The 21,380-nt window shown below is 50.1% G+C and overlaps 1 protein-coding gene across 2 annotated transcripts in view; it reads right to left on the reverse strand.

Annotated features, from left to right (window-relative positions):
* Window positions 1-21,380, reverse strand: part of BTAF1 (B-TFIID TATA-box binding protein associated factor 1) — a 984,515-nt gene that overhangs the window by 245,529 nt on the left and 717,606 nt on the right. For both annotated transcript variants that reach the window (XM_078643429.1, XM_078643428.1), the window contains exon 25: window positions 8,905-9,053. In XM_078643429.1, the coding sequence (XP_078499555.1) occupies window positions 8,905-9,053 (149 nt within the window). The remainder of the gene's footprint in view (window positions 1-8,904; window positions 9,054-21,380) is intronic.

A 21,380-nucleotide genomic window follows, 5' to 3' on the forward strand; every position in this document is an offset into this window, starting at 1 on the left:
AGTACATTTCCCAGGGGTAGATGTTCAAGTGCATCCCTTTGCTTTGTATTAAGGTCCTGAAACATTCTCTGAGTATTTCCCTCTCCAACGCTTGGTTTTATTATAGGCTTAGGTATGGGGTGATCTTTTGCTTTACAGCTTCTACAACACAAATTATCGGATAAATTCACATTTACTGATGCTGATACTGGTGCTAAAGAATTCCTCCTCTCGACAACATTAGCGGTTGAATTTACAATACTGCTGCTTAAATTGTCCATAACAAAGTCCACCTGTTCCAGATTGAAGTTCTTATCGACTAAGTCTTTAATGTGAGCCAGCACGGTTTCCAAAGTTGACTCTATAGTTGAAATAAGTGTAGAGTCCATAATGCACTCTTGTCTTAGGGATGAAAAAGAGATCAAATCTGTATCTGTCTGTGTGCTAACGGAATTAGTCAACGGAATCGCTGAGTCAACTGCGTGATCTATTACTTGATCAACGGGTTTAGTTCCTTTTGTGTTCTTGTTCCCTTGAGGGACGGCCCCCGCTTCCGTTTGACTGGAGCTTCTCTCCCCTTGGTCTCCTCTGGTAGCTTAGATACCCGTGTTCTTGTAACTATGCTTGGCCCATGTGACCCATTCAATATTATTATTGATGGTATAGAAGGTATATCCAAAGGTGGCACAGGAGAAGTCATGGGCGTGTTTTGCGATGTAATAGTCAGCGGTGGATGTGATAACTCCCCCAAATGTAAGATTCCTAGTGTTGAGTGTCTCTGTAGTATTGATGGATCTAATGAGAGTCGTCGCTCTGTAATTTTATGAGTCAAGAGTGATTCTGCCCTGACTATCAATGCATCTTAAGTGCCTGCTACTCCTTTACGCTTGGCCAAGTCTTCCTCATGTTGGATTGGGGGCCTTGGATAACTCAATAGCTCTATGGTCTACGCACACTAATGTAATGCAGTGCAGTACAGATAGCAGTTCCCCCGATAAAAGAACGTATATGGAATACTACCTGTAGCCTGGATAGCGTATTCTAGAGCCGATGCCCACTTGTCAAGGGGGTGGCCCAGCCCGGCCTCTTCTGGCCACTGACAGGCGCAAATGGGCCCGCCTCCACCCGTGTTCTGCGCTGAAGGAGCCCTGGCAGTTATTTAAGCGCCACCTGGCGCTCTCCTCAGCGTCTGTGGCGTGCGTGCCGCATGTGGTGCAGGTAATTGTAGTCCCTCGGTTCCCCGCTACCGGCAATCAGGGATCAGCAGCCCGGTAATGGGAACGGCGATGTGGCAATGTTGTGGCAGTGTTCCACAGGCTCAAGAAGAACCCAGAGCCATTTGTATGTATATATTAACACCAAGAACTTCGTAATTTAAGTACTTTTCCAGATATCCATTGTTAAAAGCAAGAAAAACTGCAACACACATGCTTTTTAACGCGGTAATGCTTTCCTATGGAGAAATAAACATATACTGCATACAGGTACTCGCAATCTTATTCTGGGGTCCCCTTTAGGACTTAAGGTGCTAGGGGATCAAGGTCCAAAGTACCACCAGCAGTTAGAGCTCACCTGCCATGAGTTTATGGAGTACAGAGGGGAGCCACCTAGAAACAGGCTGCAGAGGATAATTTGGGGTCAAGCCCGGAGAGCTCCCAAAGGGAGGCTTGGTTGGTGAGGGTCCTGGGAGCAGTTGTTGTGGACTCGAATCGGGGGGCTCAGGTGCAGAGGATTTTGGCCAGCTGGGCATGTGCGTCAGAAGCATTCACAGTTCACGGCTAGACCTGTAGAGGGGGACAAAACAGGACCACTGGGTCACGCTCGGTCCTGGCCTCTGCTACGCCGAAGTCCCTCGTTAGCTACGCGGACTTTTCAGCAGGGACTCAAACAAGCTTTGGTTGCTGCAAGGGGTATTGGTACCCCGGGTATTGGTGCAGGGCAGCTCTGGCTGGTCTTGGCATCTTCAGACTTGGCAGAGAGACGGATCTGACCTTCTGGAGCACGATTACCTCCTACTGGATGACTGCTGAATTGGTGGACCCAGCGGTCAGCAGAATGGTGAACCCGACATTGTGGTCAGTGCCTGCAGGGAAGTGGCTTCTCCACTTCAAGGGAGAGGTTGATGGTCTGGCAAAGTGCTGTAGGCCCTCTGAGGCTTTTGGAGGACGCACAGTTGCAGGACGAGTTGGATTGTTGCGACAGGACCAGGAACACAGGCAGGCAGGCTTTGGCGTCTACATCCACCAGTAGTCCGCTGTTCTTGCTTCTTAGGCTCTTCTTGTTCCTTGATTTGTCAGGTGAATCTGAGTTCCTAGAGTTAGGGGGTCACCTAAATACTGAATTTAGAGGTGGTAAGGGGAGTGAAGGGTAGTAACCAATGGGCTACTTACCCTTGGGGTCACCACACCCCCTATATGATCACTTCCTGTGGGGAGTGGGCATAACCCTGTCCCAGAGTTCCTAATTCCACCAAAAAAAGACAGTGGAATCCTTTAGTGGAGCACACAAGGCAACTTAGAGTTGTGACATGCCTTCTTTCATAGCTAATTTCCCGCCTTCCCGGTGCGAGATAGACCTCAGGGTGGGAGGTGGTATCTCCCAAGTCTGGGGGACGACGGGATCACATATCAAAGGTGGCAGAGGCTTTAAAGCCTTTGGTCTAGGTATGCAGATTCACTAGCCATCCTACTGGAGGTGGTGTAAACACTTCCTGCCCCAGCAGGCACTGTTTCTGATCTGAGAGCGTGTGATCTCACCTCCAGGGGGTCACGAACTCGTATGTGATGTCAGGCAGGATGATACTAGTCAGCCAGCACACTAGAGGCTGGTAGGTTTTTAGGGGGCACCTCTAAGGTGCCCTATGGGTGTATATCTTAATAAATCCACTACTGGCATCAGTATGGATTTCTTAAGACCAGGTGCTTGATACCAAACACCATAGGTTTCAGTGAAGCCATCATGTAGCTTGGAAACTTGCAATGACCAGTGCCGAATACATATACTTAAGATGGCTTCCCTGTTCACTTGTACTATCCAGTAATTGAACTAGACAGCACAGGGACAAATCTGCTCATCCAGCTATGTCCTGACATGTAATATAATGTACCCTGCCTTAGGGCTAAGCCTGCTGTGGGGGGTGACGTAAATATATTACATGCAGTCTGTGGGCATGGCACACAGGGTGAGTGCCATGTCATGTTTTCACATTTGTTTGCACCATTTCACGCAGCCTGAAATAATAGTGCATGAGTTTGGTGGTGGGTCCCTGAGGGGGCAACAATACATGTTGCAGCCCTTAAGGACCCTCTTTAGTGCCCATTCCCTAGGTACCAGGGGTACCTTTTACTAGGGACTTGAAGAGGTGCTTAAGATTTTGCCAATTGGGGAACAACCAAACAGATACCTTGTTTTAGGGAAAGCGCACTGGGGATCTGGTTAGCAGGAACCTAGTGCACATCAGTCAAAATTGCATCAAATACCAGGAAAAAATGGGCGGCGACCATGTCAACAAGAATTGGCATAGCCGATAGGGCTCGCTTTTAGGACCTTATAAGTATTTAGTTATGCAGCACAATATCTTTTGTGCAACAACAACTGTTGCATGGCTAAACACTTATAAGGACCCAAAGGTGAGACCTATTGGCTATGCCAATGCTTGTTGTCCATGCAGCCTATATCAATCCCAAAGAGATAATCATAATAAACTTGCTATGGGTCTGCACAGAGAACATACAAACACCTTAATCGAAGAAACCAAGCTTACATTATAAATCGTTTCTTAAAGACATGATAAAGGATACCTGCTGAAATAGGAGAGGCGCAAAATACCCTATACTTAAAATTTCAGAAAATAATATAACTTTTGTACACTTTCCCCAGTAGTACCTCTTAAACATATGTGACAGCTGTGGTGCTATCATGCAATTTAGATCTGCAATGGGACCATTCCACACCTCTCCTCTGGATAGTAGTTCAAATACGAACACATGGTGGTTCTATAACGGGGCTGGTACTATAACAGGTAATGGACGGACCGGTGTACCCAGCAGGCACCAGACACATGAAAGCACTTTTAAAATAACAGCAAAACATGGAAATATTATGAAACATGAAACGTAAGCTAGGATTGCAAAAATCAAATAACTTTGTGAGAAAGTGCCATCTTTCTTGCATTGGTATGCCCCCACTTTTTTCTGAACTGCTGATGTGCTTTGACTGAGTGTGCCCTGGGCTCCTGCCAACCAGGTACCCAGGGCCTGTGTTCCTTCCCTAAAACGGTGTTGAAACGAAAACCCAATTGGCATCTCTGGCCACCTGTCAGCCCCTAGTAAATGGTACCCTAGGGACCCAGGGCATGGTGACCCGAGAAAATCCCTAAAGGCATGCAGCACTTATAGTGCCACCCTTAGGGGCCCTGTACCCTGACACCCACACACTGCCTTTGCAGGCTGAGTGTCCAAGTACAGAACTAAATGAAGAGTCGACATGGCACACATCCCTGTGTGCCATGCCCACAAACCCACTGCCCTGGCATACATCAGTCACCCCTCTAGCTGGGTGCCCTATGCCAGTGGTGTGGGCACAGGTGCAGGAGCCCTGTGCCCCTACAGTACCCAGGGCCATTCCTGGGTAGTGTAAGTGCAGTGATGCCTTTAAGAGTATATGGTGCTGGGAGGTCGTCATTACAAACTCCACAGCACCATAATGGCTACACTGGAGACTGACAAGTTTGGTATCAAACTTCTCAGCACATTAAACCCACACTGATGCCAGTGTGGGATTTAATGTAGAATACACCCTAGAGGGCATCTTAGAGATGCCCCCTGAAACCTAACCTACAATCCACGTCTGGGCTGAGTGGCTGCCCAGGCTGCCACACAGCAGACATGTTGCTGGACCCCAGGGTGGAGAGCCCCTCGGTCTCCTGGGCCTGCAACAATGCACATCCTGGGTGAGCTGCTAGGTCTCCTCCCCCAGGATGGGCAGGGGAAGCTTCAAAGGCATGCAGCCTTTGTGAGCTTCTCCAGACCACTTGCTGTACTCAGCAACTGGCCCCCACCAGTTCTAACCCCCACTCTGGCGAGAAGACTGGGGGGAAACCCTACGTCAGGAAGGGGGGTGTGCCAGCCTGTGCCAACCTCACCCCTCAGGTGGGAGAGGCGAGGTAAAGCACGACCCCGGGCTCCGGCCATCTTGAAGATGGGGAGCCCTGCATAATCACAGCTAGGCTCCTGCCCCCCTCCCACAGGAGAGGAGCAGGCTAGGGCGCATACCCACCCCAGGACAGGGACCTATTGGTCCCTGCCCTTGCCCTACCTGTAACGCCCCTAAACTTAGTATTTAGGGGCACCCTGAACCTTCCTTCCTCAGATCCCGATAACAAAAGAAGAAAGGAGACCAAGAAGACCACCACCCGCGGTGCAGCTGCTCACAACAGGACGACACCAACTGACTTGGCCCCAGCCATACTGGCCTGTCGATCCTGGAACCTGCTCATGCTTAATCCCGGCTACTCCTGCTGACAGCAACCTTGGGACCCCCGGAGGACCTGCCTGCCTTGACCCTCTTAAAGACTGGGACTCCCATAAGCAGAGGCTCTCCTTCGACAACCAACCCCCTGGTGCCAGCCAGGAAGCTTAAGACCAACCCACTCTACACCCGGCGAGCCCGGCCCGAGCCGAGTGATCCCAGACCACGAGGACGTAACCCCGGCAACTGGGACCTGAAGTCCAGTGCCCAAAGACCCTCCTCAACGAACCAGACGACGCCTGCAGCCTCAGAACCAGGGACCCCTCCAACCGAGACCAGCTAAGGGTAAGATTTCCCGACGCCCAAGGACACCCCTGCACCCGGCGCCCTGTGCCTCCCTTTGGGGTACCTACCTCTTCTCCAAGATCCCAACTTACCTCTCGAAGTGGTGGTCGCACCTGAAGTATCCCCGTCCCCGAGTCTGCAGCCTTTATTCCCTTTTTACCTTTCCCATTGAATAACATTGAGCGCCCGACGGCTCAAAAGCACCCTGCACCCAGCCGCCCAAGTCCCGCTGGCCGTGCACCCTGTGTCCTATCCTACTTTCCCCTTTGCCCTGAGCAAGTGACCAGAAGCCCAGCTCCCACAGCCGCGTGGCCTGCTATCCAGCAGCCACCAACCGGAGGCCCCCTGCCCAGCATTAGGTAACATTGGGCCTAACTACCTCTGCACCCGGTTGCCCCTGTGCCGCTGAGGGTGTAACAACTGTACCTACCCGACCCTGGGGGACCACTGAGTCTATGCCCAGAACCTTAACTTCACCAGTCGAGTACTCACCTGGAAACCGATAACTCACTTACCTGCCATAGGATAACATTGACTGGTTTGACTCGAAAAATCTTCTAAGTGTGAAGTTTTGAAACTTTTAAATATTCCTATAAAATCAGCCGAATACTGAATTCCGAAGTACTCACCTGTGATCAGGAGAGAAGCCAGTACTGTACATTGTAGCCCAGTATTAAACCGCAGAAGTAATCCTAAGCGGGTTTACTAGTAACCTGAATTTTCTCCATAGGAATCCATTGTCTGCTTTTCTATGAAATTTCTTCTAAATATCTACTTGTGAAAACTTGAAATATTCTTTAAAAATCGTACTAACTACTGAAACGTAATTACTTACCTGTCTTAAGTAAAGATCCCAGTGCTGGGCCCAGAAACCCAGTACTGGATTACAAAAGTAACGAGAACATACTTTACCTGCAACCTGAATTTTCTCCAATTGGATAACATTGTCAGATTTTGACTGAAAAGTTTCTAAGTGTAAACTTTTAAAATACCTTTTTATTCCTTAAAAATCATTGCAATAACCAAAACGTTTTTACTAAACTGTTTCCAGCTTAGACCCCGGACTGAATCTAGGATCCAGACCTGGACTTACAAAAGTAATCTACAAAGTAATCAACTGTAATTGTGTAGAAAAACCCATTGAGCTCAATGCTAAATTATGTTTAGAACGGTGTTGCCTATTGCAATCCCTGTACCTATTGTGTTTACAAAGTCATTGCCTTTCTGCAAATGATTAACCTGAGATCACTCATCACTGAGAAAAGTATATTTTTTTATACCTGTTGGTTCTAAAAATAAAACAACTATATCTTTGGATATAAAAACAATTGGCCTAGAGTTCAGTTCTGGAGTGCGTGAAACCTGTTGCTGACAGTGTGCACAACAAATGCTTTACACTGTCATCTGGTACTGCCTTACTGCTCGACCAAGCTACCACTTTTGAGAGTAAGGTCAGCCCTCACTTTAACCTCTGTTATACCTTTGGGGTTTGTGGACTCTTTACACACTGTACCTTAATTTGGACCAGTATATATAGAGCCACTTTCTCACAGTTTTTTCACCATCTACAAATAACCACGTTATGTGTGCTCCCCCCCCACACACACACACGCACACACACACACAAAAACATGGTACACAGTCAAAAAGAAAAGGAATCGATGAAAGCAATGATGGGAAAAGCAGAATTATAAACTTGTTTCCTTAGAAAGATGATGCTTGTGTGTCTTTTGCCATGAAACAGAAGCAAAAATAAATAAACAATAAACCACAGTAATGCCAGACTCTTTCCTAAAACGAGGGCACATGCTTAAATTGAGAAGATATTGTTAACGTCTCACTCTAAAAAACAGGTGAACTTTCGAAAGTTTTCATCTAACAGTGCAGATGCATGGTACACGTGTACGGGCTGCTGACCAACTTTGCAGACAGCACCACGGACTCAGGTGACTGACACACCCTTTCAAGGACAGCTTTCACAGAAAACTGAGATGCAAAACATTGTGCTGCATTAAAGTAAATAAACACACCAAAGGCCTTCAGCAGAGACAGAAATCAATCTATTTAGGAGCCACAGTGTTAGGATTAGATGCAATGTTGTATGTATGTGCCCGACTATCACAAGCAACTGAACAAGTGATAGGTCTGTGTACAATGATTAGTTTCCAATTTGGTGGGTTGGCTTGGGGGTTTTTGTTTGTCGTAAGAGGAATCTAATTAAAATAATCTTCACTTCAAACTAGCTAAATAAACCAAATAACGGACAAGCCTTGAGAGCTTTCACAAGCACGCAGCGAGGATACACCAAGTGTCCCTATACTAAAACAAGCCTGGCGAGCCTCGCATACAGGAAGGGGAGTGCCACGTGAAGATAGAGGGGGAGAAGGAGATGAGCCCGCGAACACAAACAGCTTTGGAGTCCACAACAGAGCAAAGCAGCATAGAAGACTAGCACGGCCCGGCGAGCCTCGCATACATGAAGGGGAGTGGCTACGTGAAGAGAGAGGGGGAACAGGAGGTGAGCCCGCGAGTGGTGCGCGCGCTTGGGAGAGCAGTCTTCACTTTTCAATCACTGTGCTTATACTGCTCGCTCCCGCAAGGTGGATGCCGCCACAAGCATATGTGCAGTGTTTGAAAAGGGACGGCTAAAGGCCCTCCTATGCAGCGCATGCGCGCTGTGTAGGCGAGACCTATAAAGGAGCACGTTCATACACAAAGAAAACAAAATATGGTGTTAGGAAAACTTCAGGTTAGCATATGGCACTTGAGGTGTTGCCAGATTAACGCACAATTTTCACCCTTGCTCAGAGTGACATCTGGCCCAGGCATAACCTTCGAGAAGTTATCAGCAGGAAGTTTACAGAGTCAAAAGTAACATTCATTTATGGTGCTAGAGGCATATTTCCAGAGATTAAATGCTCTGTGCTATAAGCCAACTCATTCATAAAAAGCTCCAGCTCTCATAGGATGAAAAGGCTGTTAATTTAACAAGTGCTCTCTTTAATGATAAACATGTAGAACAATAAGAGGCTAGACAATTACTAACAAATACACTATTAAATCATTCAATTCTCGAGGACATTTAAAAAAAAAAAAAAGATATCCACTCACCTCAAGCGGCATTAACCTTATTAACGTTGCGAAACACTGAGTAGCCATGAAACGCACACTGTCTGTCTGATCGCTCATTCTGCCCAATACTGGTACCACCAGGAGAACTATGTATGGGACAATGCCAACTTCTAACTGTTCCATTACACCTGTGTTTGTAATTAAGGAGCATCATTATTAGGAGCAGAATAGTTTGCATATAACAGCACAACAGGAGGTGGGGCAATGAATATGTATTGCTCCCTCCCCCATCCAAGGTTCTACAAGATCAATAATTTACTTACTTTTGGCAACAATTTTTCTGGATGATAGTCTTTCCATGAATTACTTCTCTAAAATATCCAGCTGAACTAACTGGCCCACAAAGTAACCCCACTAGCAAAGCCTCATGCTGCCTTATGAAGAGAGATGCTTGTGGAACCCCATATAAGTAATAAGCGCCTCTCACAACTATGATTTGCATTCCAGTTCAAACTCCTTGCATCACAGTTAAAATGAAAAGGTTGACCATTTTAATACAAACAAGTAAAACACACAAACCCTAACGCAAGTTCTAAGAGAGGCAGTGAACAAGGTGGTGGTGGAGAAGTCACAGTTTTCAAAGTATCTCTTTCAATGGAATCCTCCTTTAGAAAAAGTGAATAGATGGAAACCACATGATTTGGGGAAAACCAATGCAGTCAAACCTGGAATTGCTGAAGAACAGGATAATACTATCTCATACTTCAACAGACAGTAGACACAGTAATGCCACATGAACATGTATGCATAGTGCAAGATAGATGCTTGCCATATATATTAATTGGCATATACATTCTCAACTCAAGGCCATAAACACAGACATATGCACAAGTTACTACTTGTGTAACGATATATCTGTAAGAGAAATTAGTTAATGATAGATTCCTTACCTTAGAATATCCCCAGGCGTCAGACTGGATCCGCAAACTTTTGCGTAGCAATACCCCTGCGCGTCGGTAGGCGTCGTCCGCGGCTCCGCATCCGTCGTCGTTAGCGCCGGAATGACGTCGCCGGAGTACTTAGACGCCGCCCTCGCGCGCTGACGTCAGTTCTGATACACAGCTTTTCCTTGTGCCATGAAACTAGGGCCCTGAAAGGGGATAACCTTAACCCTAGATATCGGTTCGCAGAACGGGGATGATGGGTGGGTCAGTAAGGAATCTATCACGAACTAATGTCTCTTACAGATATATCGTTACACAAGTAGTAACTTGTGCATCTGAAAGAGACACGTTAGTGATAGATTCCTTACCTTAGAATAGATACCCCAGCAATACCAACCCCGGTGGTGGGTCTGCGAAACAATAATTAAACCAGAAAGTCCTGGAGGACGGAACGGCCAAAGAAGCCATCTCTCAGGTCTTGACTGTCCAGGCAGTAGTGTCTCACGAACGTGTGCAGCGAGGCCCACGTAGCTCCCTGACAAATGTTCTGCAAGGGGACTCCTCGGCCCAGGGCAGTAGTAGTCGCCGTGGCCCGAGTGGAGTGGGCCCTCAGCCCAACAGGAGGTTCCTTTTTAGCCAAGGAGTAACACGCCTGGATGCACAATACGATCCACCGAGAGATGGTCCGCTTGTGCACCGCCCGTCCTTTCTTAGCGCCGACGTAACCAACAAAGAGTTGGTCATCCACCCGGAACTGGTGTGTGCGATCCAGGAAGTAAGAGAACGCACGTTTTGGGTCCAGACGGTGGAGCCTCTCTTCCTCTTTCGAGGGATGAGGAGGCGGAAAGAAGGTGGGCATGGTGCTGGACTGCCCGATGTGGAAGGCTGTGACCACCTTGGGCAGGAAAGAGGGCCTTGTCCGCAACACAACCTTGTCCGGATTGACAGAAAGGAGAGGAGGTTTGGAAGAAAGAGCCTGGAGCTCACTCACTCTCCTGGCAGAGGTGATGGAAACCAGGAAAGCAGTCTTCAGAGTAAGAAGGCGGAGAGGACAGTTATGAAGTGGCTCAAAGGGAGCGCACATCAGATAAGTAAGTACAAGGTTCAAGTCCCACTGAGGCATCACGAAAGGAACAGGAGGGAACATGTGTGTGATGCCCTTCAAAAACATATTTACAATAGGGGACTTGAACAAAGATGGCTGATCCGGTAGCCTTAGGAAGGCGGAAAGGGCAGAAAGGTAGCCCTTGATAGTGCCCAGAGCAGAGCCCTGCTGGGCCAGAGAAAGAAGGAAGAGGAGAACCTCAGAAAGGGGGGCAGAGAGTGGATCCACAGTCTTTGCTGTGCACCATGCCACAAATCTGTTCCACCTGCAGGCGTGTACCGACTTTGTGGAGGGACGCCTGGCTGCCAGAATGACATCACAGACTTCAGGAGGCAAGTCAAATGGCCTCAACTGTCGCCGCTCAATCTCCAAGCTTGGAGGAGGAGACTGGACAGGTTTGGGTGGAGGACCATCCCCTGCTGCTGCGACAGAAGGTCCTCCTGAAGAGGCAGACGAATCGGGGGATCGACAGACATGCTGAGTAGCTCTGGATACCAAAATCTTCGTGCCCAGTCTGGAGCCACAAGGATAACCTGGGCCGGTCGCGCCTGATCTTCTTCAGCACTCTGGGCAGAAGTGGTATAGGCGGAAAGGTGTACAATAGACCGCAACTCCACTCGCGACGAAAAGCGTCTCCGAGCGAGTGCCGCCTTGGAAATTCCAACGCGCAGAACTGATGACATTGCGCGTTCTCTTCTGTGGCGAATTGATCTAACCAAGGCTCTCCCCACTGCTGAAAGAGGCCTTGCGCCACGTCCGAGTTCAGACGCCATTCGTGATCCATCATGCACCGACGGCTGAGTTTGTCTGCCCTGGCATTCAGAGTACCTGCCAGGTGTTGAACCGCCAGGGTCACGCCCTGATGTTCCAGCCACTGCCAGAGGCGCAGAGCCTCCTGGCAGAGGGTCCATGACCCTACCCCGCCCTGTTTGTTGCAGTACCACATGGCGGTGGTGTTGTCCGTGAACACCTGCACTACACTCCCCCGGACAGAGGGGAGGAACGCCTTCAGTGCAAGTCGGATCGCCCGCAGGTCCAGAAGGTTGATGTGGAGCTGGGACTCCGCCAGAGACCAGAGGCCTCTGATCTCCGCCTCTCCCATGTGGCCCCCCCCCCAGCCCAGGAGGGACGCGTCCGTCACAACTACGTGCTCCGGTTGGGGAAGGGAGAGGGATCTGCCGCTGACCCAATCGCGGTCCGTGAGCCACCACTGCAACTGTCTTGCAGTGCCCTCCAAGATCAAGACATGGTTCGACAAGTTGCCCTGTTGCTGGGCCCACTGAAACTTCAGGTCCCACTGCAGAGCCCGCATCCGCCATCTGGCGTGATGCACCAGAAGGTGGCAGGAGGCAATCAGCCCCAGAAGCCGCAGCGTCAACCTGACCGAGACTCGGGATAAAGGCTGAAAGATCGGAATCAGAGCCTGAATATCCCGAACCCGCTGTTCAGGAGGATAAACCCAAAACTGCGCCGAGACTAGAACGGCTCCGATGAAGAGGAGCTTCTGAGAGGGACACAGGTGTGACTTCGGCACATTGATGGAGAACCCCAGCAGGTGCAGGAGGTCGGCCGTAGTCTGGAGGTGGCTGACGACTGTCTGGGGCGAGCCCGCCTTCCACAACCAGTCGTCGAGGTAGGGGGAAGACTGAAAACCCTAACCTGCGCAGATGAGCTGCGACCACCGCCATCACTTTCGTGAACACCCGTGGGGCGCCTGTAAGGCCGAAGGGGAGCACGGTAAACTTAAAGTGCTCGTGGCCTACCGTGAACCGCAGGTAACGCCGGTGGGCCGGCAGGACGGGGATGTGGAAATAGGCGTCCTGCAAGTCCAATGCTACCATCCAGTCTCCTGGGTCTAAGGCAGCTAAGACCTGACCTTGGTTTACCAAACCTTAATGGCGATCGTACAGACGCAGGAGGAGCACGCCGGGAATATCTGCCTGGAAATTTAACAAGCCACGAGCGTCAGATACCCGGGTGCAAGGAAATTACTATATACGAAAGGTCTCTTCTAACAGAACAGGGAGGAGTAAAACAGATTGGCGAATATAGAACACATGGGATGACAAAGGTTTAAATATAAGATAAGAAGCTTAAGGAGCAGAACGAGGACACAGAAATTCAGTACTGAACATCCCGTTCCAATCGAAAGGCCCCGTTACATACCAATTGTCAAATCCAAACAGATATGCGGGAGATCTGAATTTACAAATAATCGACCCTAAATAAGATGATATCCGGATCGAGCTTTAACCACCCAGATGCATTTGCATAGGTGAAATACTGATTGGGAGGAAAACTATATACACTGTCCTGAGGAAGGAGGCTAAAACCACTACGAGCTTCCGAAACGCGTCGACGCATTGTACAATGGTTACATTTGGAGTTGTCAACTAAGAATTGGGTATAAGGAAAATATTTCTCCCCCAGGTTGTCAAAATAACTTCCAAATTAACATACATCAAAGACTAAGTACATGGTCTTGTTCCATACTTCTCCCTTTTCATGTTAGGTGATTTTAAATGTATTGTGTTAGGTTTTATTTGATACTGTATATGGATTCATGTATTTTTATTGAAAATAAAGGTGTATATTTTTATACATTAGGTTTTTTCTTTTGTTGAGCATTTCCCAAAACAAACAGTTGATAAGTTCTCTATTGAGTGTGAGTATTTGACTGTATGAGGTGACTGTCTGAATTCGAGATCATTTGATCTCCCAAATGGGAAAAAAACCTATTTAACTTAACGGTATATTGGAGCTCTATTTCCCTTTGGGTTACATTGAGTCCCTCTCTTTGGTTTAAACACAAAGCTAAGACCTGAGCCAAAGTCAGCATCTTGAACTTCTCCTTCCGGAGGAAGCCGTTGATGTTCCATAGGTCCAAAATAGGGCGTAGGCCCCCTTTGCCCTTCTTGGGTACCAGAAAGTAGTGGGAGTAACAACCACACCCTACGTCTGGCCCAGGAACGCGTTCGATGGCCCCCTTGGCCAAGAGGGCCGTAACTTCCTCTTGCAGAACTTGCAAGTGATCCTCCGACATGCGGTGGTATTGCGGTGGCATGGCTGGAGGGGTCGCCTCGAAGGGGAGGGAGTAGCCCCTTCGGATGATTTGCAGCACGCACATGTCCGACGTGATAGTGCGCCAGTGGAAGAGGTGATGGCGAACCCTGCCCCCCACTGGCGTCACATGGGCCTGAAAGCGCGGACTAGGAGGGTTTTGAGGCGGATGCTGCAGGGGAAGGTGTGGACTGGCCTCGCTGTTGTCCCCGACCGCCGCCACGGCGGTTTCCACGGCCACCACCGCGCTGTGTAGTAGCCTGCGGTGCGTGCCTGGCAGCACGTGTGGGAGCGCCCCTTCCTTGATCACGAAAGGAGCGAAAGGCACCTGTTTGCTGGCCGGGGACCGAGAGGCCCAAGGACTTGGCGGTAGCCCTGGAGTCCTTAAAACGCTCAAGCGCATGGTCTGCCTTGTCGCCAAAGAGGTGACGGCCATCAAATGTCATGTCCAGAAGGGTGGCCTGGACATCAGCCGAAAAGTTGGCGGACCTCAACCAGGCGTGGCGTTGAACCGCCACCGTCGTTGCCATCGCTCTGCCCAGCGAGTCCGTGGTATCCAGCCCAAACCGGATGGAATAGCGTGCTGCATCTCGATCCTCCGCCAGGGGATGGGCAAGTTTAGTCCGGGCCTCCTCCGGACATTGTGGCAGCACGTCCGCGACCATGTCCCACAGAGTGTGGGTGTAGCGGCCCAAGAGGCATGCGGTATTGACTGACCGCAGTTCCAAACACTGGGACGGGAACACCTTCTTACCGAATTGCTCGTACCTCTTGGATTCCCGATTGGGCGGCGCCGTTGAGAATGCGCTCTAGGAAGTAGAGGCCTGGATGACCAGGCTCTCGGGGGTGGGGTGGGTGGACAAGAAGCAAGGGTTGCCCGGAGCCGGGCGGTAGGGTCTGGCCACATTCCTATCCACAGGCTGACCTGTAGCGGGCTTGGACCAAGTGCCCAAAAGAACGTCACACAAGGCCTCATTAAACGGCAGCAGAGGCTCAGCCGAGCTTGCCTGCAGTTTAAGGACCTCAGTGAGGAGGTTAGTCCTCACGGCCGCGACGGGGAGCTCTAGGCTCAATGCCTTGGCTGCCTGCGTCAACACTACACTCTAGGCAGCCCCTTCCTCGGTAGCCACGGTTGGAGGGGAGACAAAACCAGTGTCTGGCGAAGTGTCCAGTCCACTGGCATCCCCAAGCTCATATGTCCAGTCCTGTTGGGACTGGCACTCCTGTGCCAGAGGGTCCACAGACCCCTCCCAATCTCCCTTGTTACCCATCACCTGAAATTCAGGTTCAACGGATGGGGCTGGTACGTGGAAGTAAAAGTCTCCATACGTCGTCGAGAGCGGAGCCGCTCCGGTGCCGGAACCGAATCAAGGGCAGGATCGGGGACGGCGTCGCCCGTAGGCGGCGCCGGGGGCGACACCCTAGGGGCCGGCGTCGGTGAGGTCGTGAGGTCGACCGGCGACCACCCGGATCCGGAACCAGATCCAGTGAGGGTCTGTGGCGCCGGGACCGAAGTTGCCGGCGGCGCCGGGGCCGAAGCACCCGACGGCGTCGGAGCCGAAGCACCCGACCCGCTAGGCCCTCCAGCCGGGACCGCTGGGCCCGAAGGGCCACAGAGCCCGGCGGAGGAGGGAGAGACCCCATGGCCAGGAGGTACCGCTCAATATCCTCTGGCGTCGCATGGTGCCCAGGCACCGGATGCCGCGTGGGTGGTGTCACCCGAACCCCCGGCCGCGTCGCGCGAGCGTCTGGGTGGGTCGGAAGAACGATGACGCTTTGCGACCTCTATGCCTCTTACCTGAGGACCTGGATCCTGAAGACCGATGCCGACTCTCGGAGCTACGAGGGCTCCGACCCCGTGACCGGTCCCTCGACCTCCTGTGGGACCGGGACAGACTGCCGGAGCTCAAGCCGCTTGTGGGACCGCTCCCGCATAGCCTTAGATGTCAGGGCCCGGCAGTCGGAGCAGGTTCGGTCGTCGTGGTCGAGGCCTAGACACTGAAGACACCGGCGATGGGGGTCGGTAACCGACATCAGTCGGCTGCACTTGGAGCAGGGTTTGAACCCGGGCATCTCTACCGGCACCGTAGGAGTCGAGCGACTCGAGCTAAACAGATCAAAAGATCAAAAAAGTTCAGTCAAAAAGTGACTAAGGGGTAGATCTTCTCCGGATCTGCGCTAGCTGGTGCGGAAAAAAGAAGAACTGACGTCTGCGCGCGAGAGCGGCGTCTAAGTACTCCGGCGACGTCATTCCGCCGCTAACGACATGGACGCGGAGCCGCGGACGACGCCTACCGACGCGCAGGGGTATTGCTACGCAAAAATTTCCGGAACCAGTCTGACGCCTGGGAATATTCAAAGGTAAGGAATCTATCACTAACGTGTCTCTTTCAGATACATACACATATACATACACAATATACATACACACACACACACACACATACATACACACACACACACACATACACGCATACACACACACACACACACACACACACACACGCACGCACGCATATATATATATATATATACACACACACACACACAGATTCGCTGGGTGGTGCTTGTCCCGGCGGCGAGGCTGCTGCAAATATCTCACTGCTTTGAAGGTTGCCCATCATTGGGAAGCACCCTGGCAGCTTGCAAGTAAGAATTCTTGGTATGCCTCTGAGGAAGAAAGAGACTTTCGAGACGTGCAAGGGTGAATACCTCGCATTGATGTGGCTTTTTATCAGCGGGTCCTGGCGTCCATACCTTAAGAGGGCTTGATGCTCCGTCTGGCTGCCAGAGCGCTTCCCAACAATGGGCAACCTTTGAAGCAGAGAGATATTGGCGGCAGGTGAATGGTGAGCTGTGCAGGCAAAACGCGTCCAACAGCAACTGCCGACAAATACATTTTGGTTGGTGAAAGACATGGCGTCGTCTTCCTTGGTGTGCAAGGGATTTATGATGTAAATTGGACCGTGCTTGAGAGGTCCGACGAGACAACGTGCCTTCTGGCTTGGAGCAGTGGCAGGTTTATAATCAAGCAAACGAGTGTTGATTGATATATATAACATATATATATATATATATATATATATATATATCACTTTTTGTAACACAAACACAACAGCACTTGCATACATATTTCAGGCACTAGACAGGTCCTCACCCAAAAACCTCCGAAATGACCCAATTACTAATGAAGCACTGCAGAGCATTGTATAGATGATAAATGAAGATGGTTAGGGCAACAAGACTTTCACAAGACAGCTTTTCTGTTAGCAATGAGGAAGTGAGTTGAGAGAAGTACCCATGACTTTATTCCACCTCAACACATTTAGTGTGGCAGATGAGATAATCAATAATCTACAGTGGGGTGTCTAGTTGTTGTACACTTTCCCATTTTAACACACCTATGATGGATAGCAGATTCAGAATCAACATCCTGAAAGTCCTGTAAATTACATTCAACTATACCTCATCAATACAAATCCCTTGTTCAATCCTTGATACTCAGGAGGAATGTAAGTTTTCAAGCAATGGCCATTTTACAGTTTGACAAGTCGTAGAGCAGGATGTGAAATTCTGGAAGTGGTAATGTTTGGAATGGAAGGCCACAGAGGGATTCCAGATACCAAATATTCCACAAGTGACTGGTACCAGCTGAACCTCTCTTGGCGAAGGTGCAGTTTTTACTTGTAGAATAGACTCACCACTCTGCATACACGTTTCGCGTGTTACTTTACTGGTGTTGAAGGTGGTGCTCTCTGGAAGGGAGCCTGTGCCCCGCAACCGGTAGCCAGTGGGGGGTTTGAAAACTGTGGCTGGGTTGTCCATGAACATCAGCACTAGCTTTCCCCTTGATCGGAGGAAGAAAGGCTTTCAATGTCATCTGGATTGCCAGGAACTCCAGTAGATTGATGTGAAGTCCGGACTCTGCCAGAGAGCAGAGTCCTCTGATCTCCACCTCTCCCAGATGGCCGTCTCAGCACAGGGGTGACACATCTGTGACTACCATCAGCTCTAGTTGGGAAAAGGGAAAGGGGTCTGCTGCTCACCCAATAGCGATTCATCAGCTACTACTACAGGTCTTTTGCAGTTCCCTCTGACATCTGGACCAGGTCGGAGAGATTCCCCTGATGCTGTGTCTACTGTAGCTTCAGATACCACTGCAGAGCCCACATATGCCAAAGGGGAGGTGTCAAACGGATGTAAAAGGCCATGAAGCCCAACAACCTCAGTCTGGGTCTCACCGAAATCCTGGAATCCTGGTCTCACCGAAATCCTGGATAGAAGCTAAAACATCAGAATCATAGCCTGAATATCCTGGACTCACCGTTTTTGAGGATAAGCCCAAAACTTCACTGTATCCAGAACAGCCACAATAAAAGGGAGTGTCTGAAATGAAGTCAGGTGTGACTTTAGCATGGTTATAGTGAACCCCGGCGAATCCAGGAATTCCGCTGTAGTCTGGAGTTGGGAAACAACTGCCTGGGGCGAGCCCGCCTTCAACAGCTACTGTAGAGGTAGAAGACTGGAACCCCTGACTTATGCAGATGTTCTGCAACTACCTCCATCACTTTTGCGAACACCCAAGGGATGCTGATGAGGCTGAAGGGGAGCGCAGCAAGTTGAAAATGCTCTTGGCCTACTGTGACCCGCACATAGCGCCTGTGGGCCGGCAGGACGGGGATGTAGAAATATGCGTCCTGCAAATCCAAAGCTACCATCCAGGGTCCAAGGCAGAGAGGACCTGAGCCAAGGTGAGCATTTTGAACTTCTCCTTTTTAGGAAGTTGAGAAGGTGCAGATCTAGGATAGGACAAAGGCCTCCATCCTTTTTAGGCAGCAGAAAGTAGCAGGAATAGCAACCATGACATACTGCTGATGCCAATACCCCCTCAATGGCTCCTTTGGTCAAAGGGAGCCAACACTTCCTGATGGAGAAGGGAAAGGTGGTCTTCCATCAGCCGGTTGTAAGTCAATGGCATGGGTTGAAGGGTTTTCATGTAAGGGTTTGAATAGCCCTTCTGGATGATTTGTAAAACACACTTGTCTGATGTCATCAACTTCCAGTGGGGCAGGAGATTGTTGATCCTGCCTCACACTTGGTGCTCGTGCTGGTATTCAAGGTGGGGAGACATTGAACTGACCTGACCTGTAGCTGGTGCACCACATCATCTGTGGGTACTGCCTCCACGGCCGCGAAAGCTTGTAACCTTGTTGGCCTTGGTGGCTGGGCGGGAAGGGCCGCGATTCGTAGCCCCTACCTTTGCCACAGAAGGGGCAAAAAGCAGACTGGGTTTAGCAATGGACTATGGATTCTGCTATACTTAAAACACTGCAGAGCGGAGTCTGCCTTCTCAACAGAGGCGAGAGCCATCAAAGGACATCTCCATGAGCAAAGCTTTGACATCCCCTAGAAGCCAGTGGTTCTTCAGCCCGGAGTGGCATCTCCGTGCCACTGACAATGAGTTTGCTGCGCCCTGCAAATTGGTTGCGTCAAGCCCTCATCTGATGGTGAACTTTGCATCTCGCCCCTTCAACAATTCCCAAAAGCATGGTTCAGGACTCCTGTGAGACCAGGGGCAGCTGAGCTCCACACATTGTGCTGTATTGTCCCAAAAGGGACTGGTGTACACTGACTGCTGTGCTAGGGTAGCAGAAGTAAAAAGACTCTTACCAAAGGTATCCAACCTTTTGGATGCCCTATACGTGGAGTGGTAGGGAACACCTTGGGACTGATCCTAGTAGTGGAGGTCTGGACCACCAAGCTCTCCAGGGTGGGGTGCTGGGTTAGGAAACTGGGGACACCGAGAGCAGGGCGATAGCATCAGCCAATTGTCATGTGCACAGGATCCCCCTTTTCAGGTCTTGGACCAGGCCCAGAGGAGGACATCTCTAAGGGGTTCATGGAATAGGAGTAATGGTTCTGAGGGGATGACTCCTAGCAGAAGCATCTCTGTCAAGAGGGTAGTCTGGACTGCCACTGTGGGCAGCTGAAGGTCCAGAACCCCAGCTGCCCACCACATCACCAGTGTGAATGAGGCACCCTCCTCCGTAGCCCCAGTAGGGGGAAGAGACCAGGCCAGTGTCTGGTGAGGTGTTCAAACCACTGGCATCCATCAGTTCCTCATACCACTAGTCCTCTACATCATACAGTGGGTGACGGTAATCATAAGGGTCCTCTAGACTCTCCCCCTATAGTATACCCTCTCCAAGCCTGTTAAAAGAAAAAGGGACTGGCTCCAGCAGCATGGTACCAGTAGGTGCCGAAATAAGCGATGAGCAACGCCCATCTGGGTCAGTCTCTGAGTCGTGTATGACAATGGGTTATGTGTCGCCATGGGTCACCGGGAGCGATAGCACTGGAGCAGGTACCTGGAATGTTGCGTGCAGTGTCACTGCAGATTCAGTACCAGATCCAAGGGGCCTGAATGATGCTGAACCCGCCAGCAGAGAAGCAGTAGGGGCCTCTCCTGTGCCCATGGGTCTTGAAAGAGCTCCAGAGGGGTCGCCCTGCCCAAATATGAGTTGCATAGCCTCATAAAACTCCTCTAGTTGGGCGGGATTTGCTTCAGCAAAAGGAAACTCTGGGAGTCGAGGAGCCTACCCTGCCACCGGCTCCACTGTGGAGAGAGGCCTTGAGTGACGACCCTCCGGCACATGTCCGATGACTTGGAAAAGCACGGAGAAGTTGGAGTGCTTGGACTTCTTAAATTACCAGGACTGGGAAAACAGCCTACTGGAGCCACTTTGTAAGGGGTCCCGGGAACTTCTCCACTATCAGGATTGATAGCATGGCAGAGTTGTCTGAAGTCAGGAGGTAAGGAGCTTGAGGAACGTTACCCTAGCACCTTTGGGTTTCTGGGCACGGCAATCCTTGCAGGTCTTGGTGTCATGGTCCTGCTCCAGACACCAGAGGCAAACCAGATGCTGGTCTGTCACAGATATCTGCCTGTGACAGGCAGCACATGGTTTGAAGCCCGTGGCCTTCTTGGGAGACATCCCTAGACCACCAGAAGATAAAATCTTGAAAAAAGCCTGAACAAAAAGTTGAGTGAAAAGTAAGCCAAAAAAAAAAAAAAGACGCGAGTGGCACCTATATAGGCACTGCATTCTTCACATCCAGTGTGGAGCTGACCAACACCATCTACAGGCGTAATATTCTGGATCCAGTCTGACACCTGGGAAATATTCTAAGGTAAGGCATCAAGGGCTAGAAGGCTTTATAAGCTACCAGTGCAACAAGTGTATGCTGTTGCCTGCATACTATTTAACAGGAAGAAAAGGGTATAAAAAATAAAAATACAGTGGAGGGGAACTATATGTATTGCTACATTTCTGTGATAATCAGTCCCTAAAAAATAGATAGATATGACAATGGTGGAATAAATACTGCACATCTGCAAAGTGACT

The sequence above is a fragment of the Lissotriton helveticus genome, chromosome 5_1 (assembly GCF_964261635.1).
Source record: "Lissotriton helveticus chromosome 5_1, aLisHel1.1, whole genome shotgun sequence".
NCBI classification, from domain to species: domain Eukaryota; kingdom Metazoa; phylum Chordata; class Amphibia; order Caudata; family Salamandridae; genus Lissotriton; species Lissotriton helveticus.